The sequence below is a fragment of the Myxine glutinosa genome, chromosome 10 (genome assembly GCF_964187855.1).
Source record: "Myxine glutinosa chromosome 10, kmMyxGlut1.1, whole genome shotgun sequence".
NCBI lineage: Eukaryota > Metazoa > Chordata > Myxini > Myxiniformes > Myxinidae > Myxine > Myxine glutinosa.
Window position 1 is genome coordinate 19791360 of NC_136270.1, and position 20538 is coordinate 19811897.

Consider the following 20538-nt stretch of genomic DNA (forward strand, 5'->3'; position numbering starts at 1 on the left):
CATCCATACTTTCTGCAATCAACACCAGATGATCTGCATACAACAACTCCCATGGTAAACCCTCCTTTACGTTCTGAGCCAGCACCTCCATCACAGCTACAAATAGTAGTGGACTTAGTACCGACCCCTGATGCACTCCTACCTTCACCTCAAACTCACCACTGTTCCCGTCCTTCGTCCTTACAGCTGTGCGCGCTCTTTTGTACATTGCCATAATAACTCATCAACATGTGCAATATTTCTTGGATTCCTGAAGTTTGCATCCGAAGTATCTGAAATTTGCTGCAGATTAACAATGGTAACAATATAAATCATGCTGAGACTAATCCCCATCCTGATGGTTTTATTAATTACTTGCAGATAACCGGGTTCCACTGGGCTGTTGAAAGGGAATTTGTTGACAATGGAGTGTGGGATATTTAGGGAATTTGACAGGAATGTCCTTTGACAGCATAATGGAAGGGACCCGTGGAAAGGTCTCGCCCTTTTCTTCTTCAAGTCCTCAACCCCACCCCTCTCCACCCTCTCCCCCTCCACCCCACCCCACTTCCAGTCTCACCCCCAATTCCTCAATCCCAAGTCTTCAAGCCCTCCTCCCAAACCCCATGGGTGATGTTGATGGGTGATAATTTCTAGGGTTGGTGCTGCGCATGCATGCTGGGACGATTGGCCTCTCCTGCACCAAATTTTATTGGATGTGTATTAGGGTTGAGGAACTACCAAGTTCTTCCGTATTGACCTGTACAAATCAGCACTGAAGTAGGAATGCCACCGTGTTATTCACATCACCTGTTAGTAATAAGCATGGCTTTGTATGTGTCCCTGTGCCAGCAAACACCCTTGGTGCACAACTCCAGCAATTGTCTGCCATGGGCCTTGGAGCCTTGGGAGCTGTTGGGTCCACAGGGCTGGGGTGTCCTCGAGGCTCTGCCACCAAGATCGCCTTTTCTCCTTCTGTATCGAACCACACCGCGGGAAGCTTGCAGGTACATTTCCTTCAATGTAATAGGCAGGGGCGTTGATCGCTGTTGAAGTGTGTGTGTGTGTGTGTGTGACATTTTTTTGGAAAATTATTTTGAAGTGGCTATGAAGAAGTTGATTATGTTTTTTGTCATTTTATATGAATTTGATATAATCACTTATATCAAAATTGTGTTACAATTGAATTGTGTTACATTGTGAATCACACTCAAAATTGTGTTAAGCTCAGCACTTTGTTCAAAAGTGAATCTACTGCAATTTACAGTAGGAAGGTCCATGACACCTCAATGCTTTCATAACTTGAAAGGATTCCACGAAAAGTAGGTGTACCTGCATATTTACACATTGGGCAATGAAGTTTCAAGAGGGGTGGGCGGGACAGCGGCTGTCAATCAGCCTGATGGGGGCGGGGCCGCAAGACACATTTGACCGTATGTACTAATGTTTGGCTGTGCAACTGAATTGAATTGAATTGAATTGAACTGAACACAACAACTGAATTGCAACTGCAAATGAATTCAACCATCAACTATACTTTAGTATGTACAGTGCTGTACCATTACAATGTGAGTACGTCTATAAAGTTTGGACTCCAACATTTATAAACGAGCATGTCACTCATAAACTAGAGAGCATACCTCAGCCAGGGTGTGCAGTTTACATTTTGTATCCCTCTGATAGGTCACATCTGGATCTGGACGTGACCCAAAATCGAATCCGCTTGTTGTTGTTGCCCAGCCAACTCATCCACCAAGTTTTGTCATAAGTCGTCCACAACTTTTTGAAATATCATCCGATATATCGTTTTTGGCCATATCACTCAATGGTGAAGAATCACTTTAGGAATTAAAAACTTGTATCCGGATCCGAATTTGAATCTCCACCAAAATTAAGTCGATTCTGGCTCAGTTAGCACTTTCTTAAATGTAACAACAACTAAATACATTTTTCTTACCCGACAATTTCACAATGGGCTAGCAAAGAGGCTCCTTCGGAAGAAAACGTGAAAGAACATAGTTACACTGCACTACAGCGGGAATGTCTACCTGTATCACACCTTCAGTAATCACTAATCACGTGATACATTTTTAGCGCATGCGTGCACCGTGCACTCCGTGCTTCGACCAATGAAATCCAGCACGACATGCACGAGCCGATATCGCATTTGGGGAAAGTTAATATTGATTTATAGATAATTACCTTCGCCACCAAAGGTGGATGGGGGTTATGTTTTCACCCCTGTCTGTCTGTCCGTTTGTCCGTTTGTTTGTCTGTCCGCTCACTTATTCTTGCCTACAGGTCACAATTTTAAACCGATCTTCACAAAACTTCACCAAATGGTAGAGTTCGTGGTCCGACAAAATCCTATATATTTTGGGGTCAAAAGGCCAAAAGGTCAACGTAGGCCAAAAGGTCAACCACCTTTTTTCAAATTCCTAAAATCCTCAATTTTAAACCGATTCACTTGAAATTTGAATAGGATTTTCAGTTCAGCGAACTGAATTCAACCATCAACTATTTTTGAGATCAGCATAGGCCAAAAGGTCAACATAGGTCAAAGGTCAACAACAATTTCTAATTTCTAAAATCCTCAATTTTCATCCGATTCACTTAAAATTTGAATGGGATTTACATATCAGTTAACTGAATTCAACCATCAACTATTTTTGAGATCAGCATAGGCCAAAAGGTCAACATAGGTCAAAGGTCAACAACAATTTCCAATTTCTAAAATCCTCAATTTTCATCCGATTCACTTAAAATTTGAATGGGATTTACATATCAGTTAAGTGAATTCAACCATCAACTATTTTTGAGATCAGCATATGCCAAAAGGTCAAAATAGGCCAAAGGTCAACCACTTTTTTCAAATTTCTAAAAGCCTCAATTTTCATCCGATTGACTTGAAATTTGAAATGGATTTTCATATCCGGTCACTGAATTCAACCACAAATTATTTTTGAGGTCAAAAGTATTCTCTACTGAGTGGCATTGTACTTTGTACTGTTTTGCCAAGTGTCGCTCTATGAGTGATTTTTCATCTGTCTGTCCGTTTGTAAACAAGACGTCTCAAAAAGTTGTGGACGGATTCAGACAAAATTTGGCAGGGATGTAGCATATGTGATGAGGACGAAATTATTACATTTTGATGAAGATCCGGATTCGGATCCGGCTACTACAATGTTTAGTGATTCTTCACCATTGGGAGATAGGGCCAAAATGATGCATAGCAGGATATCTCAAAAAGTTGTTGACGGATTTGGACGAAACTTGGTGGACCGGTTGGGTGTCCGACAAGAACGATTCGATTCGATTTTGGTTAAGATCTGAATATAGATTCGGATATGAGAATTATTTAATTTTTCTAAGTGATTCTTCACCATTGAGAGATAGGGCCAAAAACTATATATAGCAGGATATCTGAAAAAGTTATGGATGGATTTGGACGAAAGTTGGTGTACAGGTTGTGTGTGTGACGAGGAAGAATCGATTCAATTTTGGTGAAGATCCGGATCCGGATCCGGCTGGTAGAATTTTAAAGTGATTCTTCACCATCGAGTGATATGGCCAACCAGGTGGAGGTATGCTCTCTACTGAGTGCCGTTCTAGTTAGATGATGTATTTGGAGAACATCCCACATCTGGGCCTGTGTGGATTGTACAGAGCAACGCATTTTGTTTATTCGAGTAGAGAGTGGGGGGATAATCCCCCCCTCGTCATAAAAGTGATTAATCCCCCTCCCCGCCCCCCGCCCCACGTCCCTTACCCCTCGACGCTCATGGTAATAGGTAAATGTAGTTGAAAATTCTCGTCTATTCTTTTATTGCTCACCTTTTCACTTGTTTTTCCTTAGCCCATGTAAATATTGCATACATAGGAAATTGAGGTGTGGTGGTGTAAGGGGAGGGACAAGTGATTGATTGCGAATGTGAAAATTACATTAGAAAAGGTAGGGTTTGGGTTAGGGGGCAAGGTGATGGATGATAGCAGTGTTAACATATGGCAGCGGAATCTTCCAGGTTACATACAGGAAACAAACAAACAACATATTACTTCTTTAACAAAGATCTATGTGAATGTGTCGTGCAGGGTATTGCGTGTCTGCAATTGGCCATCGTGTATCATCGTCATCCATGATTGTGAAATATACTACATTTTAGCATTAAACTTATCATACATACACTGTACATCTGCGCAAAACATCCTTTATATATGTTTATTACACCACATGTAAATAGCGCCATTGATGTCATAATTGAGCTTTTGCTTTGTTATCGAGATGAGGAGCAATCGGTATACAACCCGAAACGTTGTCCATGACATGGTAATCCACTGTGTATTGGAAATTGATGTCAACAGGTAAGCGGTAACCTTCGAAGGTGAGCAACAACAAAACAACAACATGCATTTTAAGGCCATTTTCCCCGCTAGAGCGGGGGTTAGCCTTGCGGTCCCTATGACAATGTTCTCCATTTTGCCCTATTTTCTGCATCTCCCCTTGTTAACCCCCTTGCCCGCATTTCTTCTTCCACCATCTTTAGCCAAGTCCTTCTCGGTCTTCCCCGTCCTCTACTTCCTTCTACATTCATTTCCATCACTCTTCTCAACCAGTCACTTTCATCCTTCCTCAACACATGACCAAACAATCTCAACCTGTTCCTCTTCACAGCATCAATCACAGGCTCTATTCCCATCATCTTTCGCGATTCATCATTTGTCTTCCTCTCTCTGAACGATACTCCGCACATCCACCGAACCATTCGCATTTCCACCCTTTCCAGCCTTTGTTGCTGCTCTACGTTCATTACCCATGTCTCGCTCCCATAAATCATAACACTTCTCACACATGCAGCACACACCTTTCCCTTCAGCTTCAACGACTACCTTCGAAGGTGAGCATGACAATATTTCTCGACATCCACAAATATGACGTTGAAACTTTGGATCTGAGGCTGCAGATAAAAACCACCTTTAGAGGCCATTTTTCCCCGCAAAGCGGGGGTTGGCCTTTTTCGGGCACCGTGGTTGTTGTTGTTTTTTTGGTCCCCTTTTTGAAGCAATGTTTTACGGCCGGATGCCCTTCCTGATGCAGTGCCCCGATTAGCAGTGAACTGGTACTCAATTAGCCGACCTCGGAAGCATGACAGGCTGAGTCAACCCCCCTGGCGTTAATTCAGCGATCGACCGGGATTCGAACCCAGGATCCTAGGATCCTAAGCCGGTACCCTAGCCGCTAGCCCAACACCAGGGCAGATGAGGAAAGGTATTTCCAAGGCATGTTAAACACCCAGAGACAATGTCTGCGGCTAGGTTCTGGTCTTATCTAATTGATATGTGATTTCCACAGTCGTGAGAAGAAAGGGGCAATTTCACCCCAAATCCACTTTTTTGAAATACCAACTTCTGTCCTGGAAGTCCTTGGTGTCCTTGTGTTTTATACTTCTCCCACCCCCCCCCCCCCCCTTCCCACGCCTCCTCCCCCCAAGCCCTCTCCCTTCCACACATCTCCCTGCTCTCAAATGTTGTGTTTGTGTGCTTCCCCTTCTCTCCCCATCTTGTCTTCCGCTCCCTCTTTTTATATATTTTGTTTGTCTGGTTGAATTTTTTGTGAAACAAATGTTAGCTCTTTCACGAGCCTCGATTCAGTATACAAAAAAAAAGAAAAAAAAGTACAAGTGACAATTGTCAAGTTTGAAATGTATGAACCGATTTCGTTCATACTTGGCACCAAGACAATACATGACGGTATACATATGCACTCATTTTGTTTCGCGATGCGCTTAAAGATGGCCGACTGGCGGCCATTTTAGTTGTAAAAACCCGATGTTGAACACATCCTCAACCATTTCTCGGACATGCATTTACCGATGTTGTTTAAACTTTGTGCACAGATAATGAATAATGGGTTACATATGCACGCCATTTTTTTCGAAATAATATCCAAGATGGCCGACTGGCAGCCATTTTGTTACTTAAACGTGTCCCCAACCATTTCCTGAACATGTATGGTCTGATTTTGTTCAAACTTGCACAAGCACAGCACATGACGGCATACACGTGCACCTCACTTTATTATGTGATCTGATCAAATATGGGCGTCTGGTAGAATGGCGGCCATTTTAGTTGTAAAAAACCCGATATTGACAACGTCGACCATTTCTCGGACATACATTTACCGAACTTGTTCAAATTTGCCACACGGATAATGAATCATGGGTTACATATGCACGTTATTTTCTTTCGAGATCAGATCCAATATGGCCGACTGGCGGCCATTTTGTTACTTAAAAGTGTCTCCAGCCATTTATCGGACATGCATGGACCGATTTTATTCAAACTTGGCACAAAGACAATATATGTGCTTGACTGTTGGCACATAGACAATACATAAGCAGATGATTTTGTTTTGTAATCCGACCAAAGATGGCCGACTGACGGCCTTCAAATCCATATGGCAAAATTCCCAAAACCACTGAGCTATGACATTTTGTGTTTTACTTCTTGTTTATTTCCCAAATATCTGCTCGGCAGAACCGACTCTCCTTTAGAACAGTTCTTATCAGATCAGATGCATGGCGTAATTTAGTTATTTCCTTCATCATTATGATCTACTGAAGTTTTCAATGGGATTACAAGACATCGGAGGGTTGTACACTGTACAGGACATTTGTATTGAGGTGGTGTCGATGGCTTTACCATGCCAAGTTAATGCCGAAGTTTCTTTGTCCATGCTCTTCTCTGCTAACGGGAAAGCCCACTGTGCTGGGTACATTGTTGGGAGGAGCGACGAGCACTGAGAACCTGGCCGGGGCACAGCTCATTGCAAACATTCTCTCTGGACTCGGAAGCTCCACCAGCCAGCTGGCACCAGGAATACAAGGCCAGGTGATGTTCACACATGAAAAACTGAACCACTGAACTTATTATCATGTATTATTCCCGTAGAGTCCACTTTGAATAAACATTGCATGTTTAAATGTCAGGGACTCCATATTCTCTATTATTGACCAAAATTTGTACTTCAAAGCTGGTATTGTTTTTTTTTCCTGCCTTTGTCTTGTTCAGTTCCAAGAAAGCATTCCACTGGCTGCTGGAGGAGGTGCAGCTCCTCTTCAAGGCATGGCTACACCTCAGCTTCTGGTGGGTGCTCAAGGACCAGTTGTTGCGGCATTGATTGGGAATCATCTACTACCTGTACTTGGCGCACCAGGCCTCACGACAGCTTCTAGCAAGCCATCACAGGTATTTTACTGCTGGAATTATATAATAGCAGCTCGAATGTGCTTGCTTTCACAGAGTTGTGGGGCATGCTGGGCTAGTGCTTTGTGATTATATTGCTACATTTATGATGAAAACATGAAATTTTATATGAATTTTGTAACTGCAATAAACAGAAAGTACTTATGATCACCATCTTTAACTCTTCAAAACACCTGATGTAGTGCCAACCCGTTTAGATCCTGTCAGTCTCTGAACTCCTACTACACCTCCTCCAACTTCTTCCTCCTCTTTTTATCTCCACCACCGAAGGTGGACGGAGGTTATGTTTTCACGCCTGCCTGGCTGTTTGTTTGCCTGTGAGCAGGATATCTCCAAAAATTTGGATGGATTTCGACGAAACATGGTGGACATGTTGGATTTGTGACGAGGAGGAATTGATTCGATTTTAGTGAACATCTGGATCTGGAAACAGATCCAAGAATGTTTTAAGTGATTCTTCACCATTGAGAGATAGGGCCAAAAACAATCAATAGCACGATATCTCAGAAAGTTATTGACAAATTCGGATGCAACTTGGTGGATGAGTTGGGCAGGTGACGAGAACAAACAGATTAGATTTTGGTTCAGGTCCGGATCCAGATCTGGCCTATCAGTGGGATACAAAACATAAACTGTTCAGCCTGGCGAAGGTATGCGCTCCTGAGGAGGATATGTGAAATTGGTACTGTTGATAAATACAAGTGGTCGAGGAAGAAAACTCAAACTCTCCCAAAGTAATGTTAGGTACCACAAGGTAATTAACATTACTTTTTTTTTTTTTTTCTTTTTTTGTATACAGAATTGAGGCTCGTGAAAGAGCTAACATTTATCACACAAACAAATCAAACAGACAAACAAACAAAGTGTATAAAAAGGGGAGCGGTAGACAAGATGGGGAGAGAAGGGGAAGCACATAAACACAACATTTGTGAGGGACATCGGGAATGTGTGGGAGGGAGAGGGCTTGGGGGGACGCGGCGTGGGAAGGGGGGGGGGGTGGGAGAAGTATAAACACAAGGACACCAAGGACTTCCAGGAAAGAAGTTGGTATTTCAAAAAAGAGGATTTGGGGTGAAATTAGCGGGGGTAGAACAGATCAAGGTTTTGGATGGGGGAAGATAAGAGATGGTGGTGAACAGCTGTTTTAAAGACCTGGAGGGAGGAGTGGGATTGAAGGGAGTGGGGGAGTTGGTTCCAGAGGCGGGAGAAAAGAGGAATGAAGGAGTGAAGGTGAGCAGAGAGTCTTGATTTTGGCAGTTTAACCATAAGAGGGTTGCAGGCAGATCTTGTGCGACCTTTAGGAATATTTGGGGGACAGAGCCCAGAGAGAGCTGGAGGAGCAAGGCCGGAGAGGAGTCGGTAGAACACAGATAGACCACCAGCCTGCCTGCGGTGAGTAAGTGAAAGGCCCTCGGAGGTAGCTTCATCACGGGAGATTCCAATGATTCTGAACGCTTTGGTTTCAACAGCGTGAAGACGATACTTTCATGTGATACTTTCCTCCATGTGATAGATAACTCTCCAGTGGAGATCTTGCAAATGACCAAGCTGAAAGTACGGGTTTTACGAATGACCAACCCAAAAGCCTTTGATAACAATTTGCTTCTCCCTTTGCCTTTCCTTATATCCAGGCAGTGACACATCCATTGAGACCACTTCGCGCTAATAGTAGGGGAGCCAGGCACTGAAATTTTGAAAAATCCGTACCGGCGTGCTATAAAATTTCCATGGGTGGATTTGTGTAGGCCTAGGCATCCCGCACAGGAATAGTTTGGTCTGCTCTGCATTTGCTCTTGCGAAATCCAAAATTTTGGGGGTTATTTGAACTTAAGGGACCACATAATTGAGCCCAAAAGTTAGGGGTAGGGGAAATCAAAATCCGATTTCGACAGGTTTACTATAAAGGGAACCATGCATGTTGGGTATCATTAGAAAGGTCCTGATATGGCCTACCGAATGGTACTATGCAAATAAGTAGGTCAATACTGATGACGTCAACAGAGGTCAAAATGTCATATTTCTTTTGGCCGAGGTGAAAATCTAGGGGTTTCGATCTTAAAATGGCCACTGGTACAAAACTAAAAGAGATAAATGGATGAAAATAACACCGATTTATGTTGACATATAGGGTAAGTTTCTTATAACAATAAACATTACAAATACCTTAAGGTTTTGGAATTAACCCCTTGTGTTTGAAACACAAATTTCATAAAAATGACAATTTTCGGGATTTTCCAGCATTAAGACACGACAACGCCAGGACTTTCTATATTATGATTTTAATCAGATATCTTATTGAAATAGTTTACATTTATCTCTTAGAAGGTGTATTAACCCTTAATGCACCAAATTAGTAACAGTGGATACATTTTAACCCTCAGTGTACGGAATGCCAAGTTTGTGGTAAAACTATGCATAAAAAAACGTATGAGTAAATCTCTCAGGCTCTCTTTAGTGAGTTATGGGTACTATAGTATTCCTGCATTGTTCCTTGTATTGCAGACAATTGCAAAAATTGCAAATTGCAAATTGTTCCTTGTTCTTGTACAGACAGTATCTCTTGAAATTAGTAGATGAGGGAACAAAGGTAAGACAAACAATCATTGATTTCACTGATAAGTGACTATACATGTAACTCTAATATTTGTAGCCTTTAATTCAGGCAAATTTGATCAACAACCATTTCAGAAACTTGTGGGTCCATGAGCAACATTATCGCTGGTTATGCATACAGCCTAGTCTAGATTATATATCGGATAGCCTTTCATTGGCACAGTAACATAGTATGGAAAGACCGGTTATAACATTGAAGATGGAGATAGGCGGATGGCTCTTAACAAAGTACAGATTCAAACATGTATGAAAAGTAGGAAATTACTTTTCGAATCGGTTGCATTTTAGTGGGTCTCCTGCACGCAAACAGGCAATGCTGCACTCTGTTCCAGCCTGTCTGCAGGCTCAGTTGCCCCTGCATTTTCTTTTCATGCATCTGCAGAATGTCCGAATAATGTCCGGTTTTGATGGCTTGGTCATCCTTAGGGCAACTAAGCAACCGTCATGCAAGGTCCTACCAAATTGTGATGCATCTAGAAGGGATGGATTTGGCTGGACTGCCCGCTTGCAGAGTGCGAGTTGTTGCAAGCCACGAAGAATATGGTGTTTAAAGGCATCCTCAGTGCAAGGAAGGGAACGTAGATCTCCTTTGCACGTGATAAACAGATGGCAGCGCAGTTCGTCTAAGGTACCATTGAAATCCTTCCTGCCATACAAGGCAAAGTACAATAGTCTGGCTGATTGGAATATGTCTGAGGTCGGGGTCAAGTCTGTGTCACGGTCAGCATAGCTGCCAAGAGGATCGAGGACATCTGTGCATTCAAATGCCACTTTAAGGGCACACTTTTTCCAAATGTGGTAAGGATAGGATACAGTGTCACATCCCGTTAGGATGTATACGGCCAAGATCATTGCTGTGACATCCACTGTTGGAAACTTTGACGTCAGTTGTCTGGAAATGGTGTGGCATGGTAGGTATACAGTTGTTGGGGCATCCGGATTCTGTGGCCTTGTTTTCTTTTGAATCCACAGTTCCTTCAGAACCACAGTGGTGAATCCACAGTGGTGGGAATGAAAATCCCTGCTTGTCTTCTTGCTGATCCACTTCTCTCGCCATGGATGCAATGTATCTCTGCGCATCAGTGTAAAACCACCTTTAGAGGCCATTTTTCCCCGCAAGCGGGGGTTGGCCTTTTTCGGGGACCATGGTTGTTGTTGTTTTTCGGTCCCCTTTTTGAAGCAATGTTTTACGGCCGGATGCCCTTCCTGCCGCCAACCCTTTTTGTCGCCTTTTTACGACAACCAGGGAATTACCAGTGAACTGGTACTCAATTAGCCGACCTCGGAAGGATGACAGGCTGAGTGAACCCCCCTGGCGTTAATTCAGCGATCGACCGGGATTCGAACCCAGGATCCTGGGATCCTAAGCTGGCACCCTAGCCGCTAGCCCAACACCAGGGACTCAGTGTAACTTATACAATTACCAAGGCGATTCAGTAAAGTCACAGTGTCTTTACTTCTCGTCTGCTTTATAACGTGGATGGCAGTTCCAATCTACTTTGGTGTCTGTGTGTTTGCAATTGCAGCACATATATCTTGGGTGAGGTTGAGAACTTTCTCATGCATCTTTGTGTCTAATTGAACCCGACCATCAGGCCCCAAGTCATCGCCAGCATCACTTACCATCCAGGCAACATGATTGTACAAGTCACAAGGGACACAACTAAGGGCATATTCATAGGAAATCACAATGTTTGCTTCAACATCAGATTCACTAGACTGTCGACATTTTGTCATCTCGGAGGTTGCAGACTTGACCTGACAACGAATAGACTTTGCAGTGTGAAATGATTCAGCAATGCTGCTGTATGATTGCGGCTTGTCAATAATTTCTTGCTCAGTGGCAGTTTCACTACCACCACCTCCATCTTCTATGAATATTGATTCTTCCAACTCGCCTTTCAATTTTCTGATTTCTTCTAAAACTGTTGCAATAGATAAACCAGATGAACATAGCCAATTGGAAAGGCCTTGAGGTTGGGGGATTATCATGACCCGGTCTCCAAAATGTTTTTGAAAGCGTTGCTCTGGACGACAGTTGCGGTATGATGAGAGGTTATCAGCATCGTTTTCTCTTAACCAGTTGCAAAGCATATCACGCACATGAGAAGCAAGATATAATGTACCCTCCCCAAACAACTGTTGTTCTATCTCAGAAACTAGCCATTTGAAGCCAGCTTCGAAAACGCTAGCGCAAGAAACCTCAGCCTCTTTCATCTTACCTAGACCCCTCTGATTTATGAAATTGTCCAAACAAAGTTTATGGTACTTGAATTAATTGGCAATCATATCAATCCAGCCATCACTAGTACCTTGTAAGAGGTGTAACATTTTCTGGTCATTTAGTTCTTTTGCTCTAGTCCAAATTGAGATTTGTCTTTCTACAGTTGCAACTAGAATCAGCTTCCGATTGCCCTTCTTGTCTCTGTCCTTCCCACAAACAAAGCACAGAGATTTCAAGTCCACTTTGGAATCTAGTTTCGATCGGGTAGTTGATCGGCGGGCTTCTTCAGCACTCTCCTCAGCAAATTCGGCCATCTTCTTCTTTTTCTGGTTTACGGACTTCTTGTTGGTGTACTGGCTATGGCAAACACTGTGGTACTTTGGACGTTTCTCCAAAAACAAATCTTCTTCCACAATATCTTCAATGAGGCGGCGTGCAACATTATCATCCAAATTGGACACTGCATGCAACAAACCAGGGTAGCCAGCTTTCGTGAGATTTGACAAACAACTTTGTGTTGACTTTTGACATATGAAACAAATTCCATAGTCCGTGTCACCAACAGGATGCCCTCTCTTCTGTCCAACATGCAGCGTTCCATCCTCTGCATTGCCATAGTTGGCCAAGGCCCAGAAAAAGCCTGAAAAAGAACCAGGATTGATCAGGAGGCGTCATGAGGCAAACACGCTATGTCACAGCCTTAGACAATTAGACATGTTAGACAGCAGGCATCGGTTTTTTTATCATAGGTTCTCCTTTATCTGCTCAAAACAAAAGCTCTGCTATTTTTCAAGGAATAGTTAGGCCATCCTTCGACAGATGGTAACTCATTAGGGACAGCAGAAATCCACTATCCCGTTTTGCCCCACTATCTCATTATGCAACATACATGTAGTGACTTATCAGTGAAATCAATGATTGTTTGTCTTACCTTTGTTCCCTCATCTACTAATTTCAAGAGATACTGACTGTTCTTAAGCAATACAAGGTACAATGCAGGAATACTATAGTACCCATAACTCACTAAAGAGAGCCTTTAGAGATTTACTCATACGTTTTTTTATGCGTAGTTTTACCACAAACTTGCCATTCCGTACACTGAGGGTTAAAATGTATCCACTGTTACTAATTTGGTGCATTAAGGGTTAATACACCTTCTAAGAGATAAATGTAAACTATTTCAATAAGATATCTGATTAAAATCATAATATAGAAAGTCCTGGGGTTGTCGTGTCTTAATGCTAGAAAATCCCGAAAATTGTCATTTTTATGAAATTTGTGTTTCAAACACAAGGGGTTAATTCCAAAACCTCAAGGTATTTGTAATGTTTATTGTTAGAAAAAACTTACCCTATATGTCAACATAAATCGGTGTTATTTTCATCCATTTATCTCTTTTAGTTTTGTACCAGTGGCCATTTTAAGATCGAAACCCCTAGATTTTCACCTCGGCCAAAAAAAAATGACCTTTTGACATCTGATGACGTCATCAGTATTGACCTACTCATTTGCATAGTACCATTCGGTAGGTCTTATCAATACCTTTCTAATGATACCCAACATGCATGGTTCCCTTTATAGTAAACCTATTGAAATCGGATTTTGATTTCCCCTACCCCTAACTTTTGGGATCAATTATGTGGTCCCTTAAGTTCAAATAACCCCCAAAATTTTGGATTTTGCAAGAGCAAATGCAGAGCAGACCAAACTATTCCTGTGCGGGATGCGTAGGCCTACACAAATCCACCCATGGAAATTTTATAGCGTGCCGGTACAGAAAAATCCTTATTTTGCATAATTTTGAGGTCTGGCTCCCCTACTATAGTCAACACCGATACATCTTTCACACATTAGTTTCCACCATGTGTTATTTGCATTTTAGGTAGTTTTCACTACAGTTCTGTGTATAATGTGAAATTTATTATGTCAGGGTCTAGTTAGCATTTAAGGCCTCAGCACCATTTGTGTCTGTGTTCTTTACGAGACTTTAACACATGTATTAAGGACACTTGCTAGGGATAACTGTCTGGTGTACGGATGGTCTCATGTGAGAGATGTGCCTTGTCCATTTTAGACTAGAGAGGTTCGGAAACAACTTCCACATTCTCTTCAATCCCATTCTTCCCTTCACGTCTTCAAGACAGCTGTTCACCACCATCTCAGATCGTCCCCAGTCCATAACCATGATCTTTTCTTCCCTTGTTAATCCCCCCACCACCCCTCTCTGACTCCCCCTCACCCCTCCCCGGAACCCCAAACCCTGCCCTGCTCCATCCAAATTTTCAGTTTTCCCTCCTTGGAGTTTCCTTCTCTATCCATCGTGTCCACCTCATGCATCCTCTTCTGCCCCCCCCCCCCCCCTATTGCTCCACACACCCTTTGTTTGTCCAAGTGTCCATCTATCCTGGCCTTCTCCTCTACTGGTGGTGTTTCCCCTCCTCTCTCTACTGTCACTTTTGCATGCGTCTCTAGTGTTTATTTTGCGTCATGTTACGTCCTGATCCATTCAGCGTACGAGCTTTTCTACGAGCCTCGACTGTGTATACAAAAAAAGAAAAAAAAGAAAGAAAGCCAGACAGCGACTGGTCATCCTTCATCGTGCAAGGTCTTCCTTGGACTTTTGACAACCCACAAGGCCTTCATTCACAACTTGATGGAGAACTGTTCTCCTCTTTGGGCGGGCGCTCCTGCTTCACACTTTTCCCTTCTTGGTACCATGGAAAGTAAGGCCCTCAAAATCAATGGGATCTCTCGTGATGAAATGGAGTGTCTCGCACTGTTACTCTCACATCACAGGCAGGTTGGTGGCCTCTCTGTATTCTACCACCTCCTTTTTATTATTGTACGCTCTGACCTCTCTTGGCTCTGTCTTTCCCAGGATTCTGCAGGATGCACACAATCTGCCAGTAATCCTCGTCTTGTTAAACTTCCAAAATCGCAGGCACGCTGCTCACCTACACTCATTTCTTCTTCTTTTCTCTTGCCTGTGGAACCAACCTCCTCTTCCTTGGTCTTGGGGTACTTCAGGGTGCAGCCATTGGTATTCACTCCACTTTGGGTACTTCAGGATTCAGGCATTTGTATTCACATCGCTTGGGTACTTCAGGGTTCAGCCATTTGTATTCACATCGCTTGGGGTACTTCAGGGTTCAGCCAGTTGTATTCACAACACTTGGGGTACTTCAGGGTTTGGCCATTCGTATTCACACCGCTTGGGGTACTTCAAGTTTCAGCGATTCGTATTTACACTGCTTGGGGTACTTCAGGAGTCAGCCATTCGCAAAGTGACCACTTTCTCTAAATATATGATTGCAGAAAGGTATGTAAACTTTAAGTGTATGCAAGATCAATCGTTGTACAAAAATGAATGCAAACTCAGACAAAGGGAATGGCAATTTAACCCATCACAGTGCCATCTCATTAATACAGACCCCAATTGCTTGGATTATGTGCTGCAGGTATGCAATCCTACCAGTTCACCGAGTTTGCTGAACATGGTCTCCTCTGGTCAAACTGTCCCAAGCCATTGCCAACCTCTTGTTGCTCCGCTATGCCTGCCAAACGTGGGGCATCTGATGATCGGTCAGTGCCGAGCACCTCACATTATATCTAGTTCGTTTTTATTTGTAACCTTTCTTGGTAGGAATTCTATTTGGTAGTTCAGAATTAATGTTTTTGTTTTTTTAATCGTTCACATAATTTGACCTTGTTCCTTTTTATAGACTACTAGCGGGTGCACCCACTCTCTGGGCAGGAGTGCCCTTGGCCCACTGGTCTGCCACAGGGGAGAAATAATCCAAATAATCATAACACCTATGAGAAATCCCAAAAAGTTTTTTGGGTATTTTTGGGAAAAAAAATCATGGAAAGCTCAAGTAGGGATCCCCTGAGTATACCTTGAAATTTTGGTGTTGATCAGCCCAAGGGTCTCAGAGTCGTTACCGAACATACAGACATCCATACACCGCTCTGTTGTATACTCGTGTATTAGATGCAATGAACATTTTGAAAAAGGTCCTGTATTATTGTATGATGTGCACTTTATTTCGAATTTTCATCGAATTTATTAAAAGAATAATCTTCTCTGCTAGCAGATGAATATCTTAAAGAGAGCAATGGGAACAGTTTTAGAGCATTAATCAATTGTCTTGTAAAGAAAGGTTTCTGCACTTATTCCACCTCTAATTTCTGAGATCTTTCTATTTTCGAGCTGTTTTACGCAAGGCTATCAAATGTCTACAAGTCGTTCAAAGTAACATGATTTGGATTTATTGGATTTTGGCAACGACAGTGGAAAATAAATGGACAACAGGAAAACTATAACATATAGATTTACAATCATCGAGACATGGCTGATGTAATGTTTATCACTCAAGCTAGCGGAGCAATGTAAAAGGGAAAGAGATGGGGGCACGCGTAGTTGTAGGAAATTAAATATTTAGGTAACATTTTTTATCCTGCACTGTGGACAGCTCCAAGGGTTGGATGTGGGGATGTGGATGGCGTAAACTTGGAGGAGATCCGTGAGTTTGCACGTACCTTCAAGATCCGACGTCTTTCGCTGGGCCTGACGCAGACGCAGGTCGGCCAGGCACTGAGTGCTGCTCAAGGACCGGCGTACAGCCAATCTGCAATCTGCAGGTGAACAACATAGGGCTCGAGTACTCCCCGCCTCAAACTCTACATGCTTAGAGTACCACTAACGCCAAAATATGTGCCACACAGCATGGGCATTAACCAACGTGGTAAAAGTAATGCCATCGTATCCTGCTTACACGTCTGGTATGGTATCTGATGAAAGTTTAGGGACACAGAGTTCTAAATTTTAAACGCTATCCATTGACTTTACAGAACTACATTCTCAGAAGATGGTGAGCAAGTGGAAATAAGGATTGCCCATTAATATACCTGATTTGTAGCATGCCCACCTCTAAGTTGTCTACTCTGGACAATCCCATGGAATAGCGTCTGACTGTCAACTTTCATCGCATTGCTGTGTCTGCCTGCTGGGGTCTTTCATCAGAGAATATGGCCATCCTTCATATATGGAACTTTCACCTGGTTATTTTTTCTGATTGCATTTGCATTTGTTAAACACCTTCTGGTGTTTTTTGAACAATTCTATCGCGTGCACGGAGTGTGTGAAAACTCGCTCCGCAGAAAGCGTTGCAGTAGCTTCGAGACCCTGGAGAATCCAGTGTAGTGTAGCTAACCGACCCTAGATAAGTGAATCAGTGATTGGCTGTTTTAATAGCGAAGTGCGGGCTTTGTCCAATTGTTCCTTCTCCTGTCCAATTGCTCGCTGACCGGAAAAGGAAAAGTGCCACGATCATGATTCAACAAGATTATAATAATAAAAACAAAGAACAAAGCATGGCACATCAATATTAAACAAATAACACAAATCTACATTTTCACAATGCCCAAAAATAAGTGGAATGGTAGGTGAGATTTTTCTGATGAATCTCACCTGCCATTCCACAAATGAAGGCTGAGTTATGGTTCGTGGGTTAGGGTGTGGGAGGTGTGGTCGGAAATGGCAGAACTTGCAGGACTCTTCACTCGCGTTCCCCATGTGCGCGTTGCCGTCGGGTCTACCATGAGCATGGGCAGGTTGGTGTTGAATTAAGTGGTAGATGGTGGGGAGTTAAAGATAAAAAAGGAGGGGACAAGATGGGTTGACACAGGCTTACGGGATGGATTTGTAGCTTCTAAATGATTGGCAGGCGGCCTAATGTGCATTAATACGAAGTCCTACCCTGCCAAGGCATGGCCGGTAAACTCGACCAAGAGTGCACTCCACCGGGGACTCACACCATTTCCCATGCCCATAACAATACAAACTAGAACGGCACTCGGTGGAGATCATACCTCCGCCAAGCTGATCAGTTTACGTTTTGTATCCACTGATGGGCCGGATCTGCATCCGGACCTTAACCAGAATCTAATCGGCTTGTTCTCATCACCGAACCAACTCGTCCACCAAGTTTCGTACACATCCGTCCATAACTTTTTGAGATGTCATGCTACATATCATTTTTGGCCTTATTTCTCAACCGTGAAGAATCAGTTCAAAAATATTGTATCAGGATCCGGATCCAGACCTTCACCAAAATCGAATTAATTAGTTCTTGTCACACACCCAACCTGTCCACCAAACTTCGTCCGAATCCGTCCATAGCGTTTGAGATATCTTGCTCACAGACAGACTGACAAACAGACAAACAAACACAAAGGGGTAACAACATAACCTCCATCCACCTTCGGTGGCAGAGGTAATGATGAGAAATGATTTCTCCAGCATGTGCACTCAACTTTGCCATGAAGTGATTTGAATAAGTTTGTGCTTTCCAGCCATACAAGCCCCTTTTTGTAAGGTATGAATATGTTTTGTATAGTTTGTGTTTGTTTGTAAATCAGGTTTGAGAAGCTGGACATTACTCCGAAGAGTGCACAGAAGATTAAACCAGTTCTTGAACGATGGATGGCTGAAGCAGAGGCTCGACAACAGGCTGGCATCGGAAGCCTCGGCGACATTGCTTCGGAGAGCAGCAGACCTGGTGGAGATGGCGGTAGTGGTGTTGTTTGTGGTGAAGGTGGTACAGCTTCTGGGATTGGCACAGCAGGTATAATGACTACGGGTATGAGAGATTCTTTGAAGAAACGCAAGCGACGCACGTCGTTCACGCCACAGGCCTTGGACCTCCTGCACGTACACTTCGAACGCAACACACACCCATCAGGCCACGAGATGACAGAAATTTCAGAACAGCTTCACTATGACCGAGAGGTTATTCGTGTATGGTTCTGCAACAAGAGACAGGCCCTCAAGAACACAATCAAACGGCTTAAACAGAATGATCGAACTCCGTGCACACCACAGTCGACTGCCAAGGCCAGTGTGATCCCACATATCAATTCTTCCTTCAATGCCGGGAACTTCACCACGGCACCACATAAAGTCACAACGACTGGGTCAACAGGGAGTTCTGCTGGATCTCACCCCAATGTTTGTCCCATTGGTATCGCGACCTTTGAAGCCACTTCGGTCAATGATGCCATAACCAGTACACCTCGGCAGGGATCTTCTACTTTGACTGCGACCTCTTTCATAGCAGATTATTCATCAGGCTTGCTGAACACTTCCACAAAGAATCTCACCACACTCGGCTCCACCTGTGCCAATGCCCAGTCTGTCAATACCATTCCACTTGATTCAACTCCAATCATTTGTAACCTTTCCTCAAGTGCCAAATCATTATGCTCGGGCTCCTCCAGCATGGAAAACATGGCCCAGTTTGGTATTAAACCCATGGCCAGGATTAATGCAATCCCCTCTTCCTTGTCAACTTCAAACATTCTCGGACTTTCTTCCACTCCACTTTCTCGTCCTACCAGTGCCCTTCCACTTCCAACTTTGACAATCCGCATGCCAACACCAGCTGACGTCCCTTCGAGCCCTGCCATTTGTCGTTCTTTCTCCACAGGCGGAGTGATTGCCAGCGATAACCCACCCACCGCTTCCTTATTAGACTTCCCCTCTTCTACACCTTCCACAGTTGGAGCCAATCACATGAGCGCAGTTCCTTCATCTAATTTTTTTGATGAAGGGTTTATGGAAACCTCACAAGAAAGATGCTGAGACGTGGGCCGGATCACTGCCAGAGGCCCAAATGTGCGGGGCTTGCCAAAGTACTTATGACTGCCGCAGGACTACCTCCTGTGTTCGCCAAAAATAATGACCAGACCAAATATATGAAATGCCAAAAAATGAATACAGCTTTAAAATGCTCTACATGCCAAATACCATGTAAATTGTGGTCAATCTTTGTCAGTTTTGTGTTGCAATGGACTGACCTGAGTTGCAAGGCAATAATTGTTGAACTAAGTTGTGATGAGCACGGAAGTCTCTTTGAGGCGGCAAGTGAATTTATATTATGGTCATAGAATGTCTGTTATACATGTACATACCGTTTGAAAGATATATATATATCCACATACACACACACATACACACAAGACTGTGAATCTTCAGCGGCACACCAAATGACAAGCAACGACGGTCAGGGATTGGGAAAACTTTTTCTTCCCAAGGCGATGCCGAGCTGTCCTTTTAAGTCTCCTTTTTTTCGTATGTATCACGTGGCTGCGGGTAGCAACATTTGATGGTTCCCCCTGTAGACTAGAGCAGGATTTTGTAAAATCTTCACCGTGTCGGCAATAGCTTGTCTACTCTTTGCGAAGGACACGGTAGGATCTGTAACGTCCACCAACTGGCAGACGGGTCGCCCGCTTAACGTCAGTGCTTGGGACATATTGATGAATGGCCCTGCATGCAGTTTATAGCTCGGTTGGGATTTGATATATTTGATTATAGGTATAGATGAGAGCTTAGAGGTGAGTGTGCATATCTCTAGGGTATCCTGCCAGCCAATTTTAAATAATAATGTTTATACAAC

At 43.3% G+C, this 20538-nt stretch overlaps 1 protein-coding gene across 1 annotated transcript in view; it reads left to right on the forward strand.

Annotated features, from left to right (window-relative positions):
• Positions 1-19721, forward strand: part of POU6F2 (POU class 6 homeobox 2) — a 162767-nt gene extending 143046 nt beyond the window's left edge. The window contains exons 5-10 of the mRNA XM_068125835.2: positions 832-986; positions 6736-6867; positions 7048-7224; positions 15538-15661; positions 16552-16720; positions 18500-19721. Coding sequence (XP_067981936.2) covers positions 832-986; positions 6736-6867; positions 7048-7224; positions 15538-15661; positions 16552-16720; positions 18500-19721 — 1979 coding nt within the window. The remainder of the gene's footprint in view (positions 1-831; positions 987-6735; positions 6868-7047; positions 7225-15537; positions 15662-16551; positions 16721-18499) is intronic.
• Positions 19722-20538: the final 817 nt, after the last annotated feature.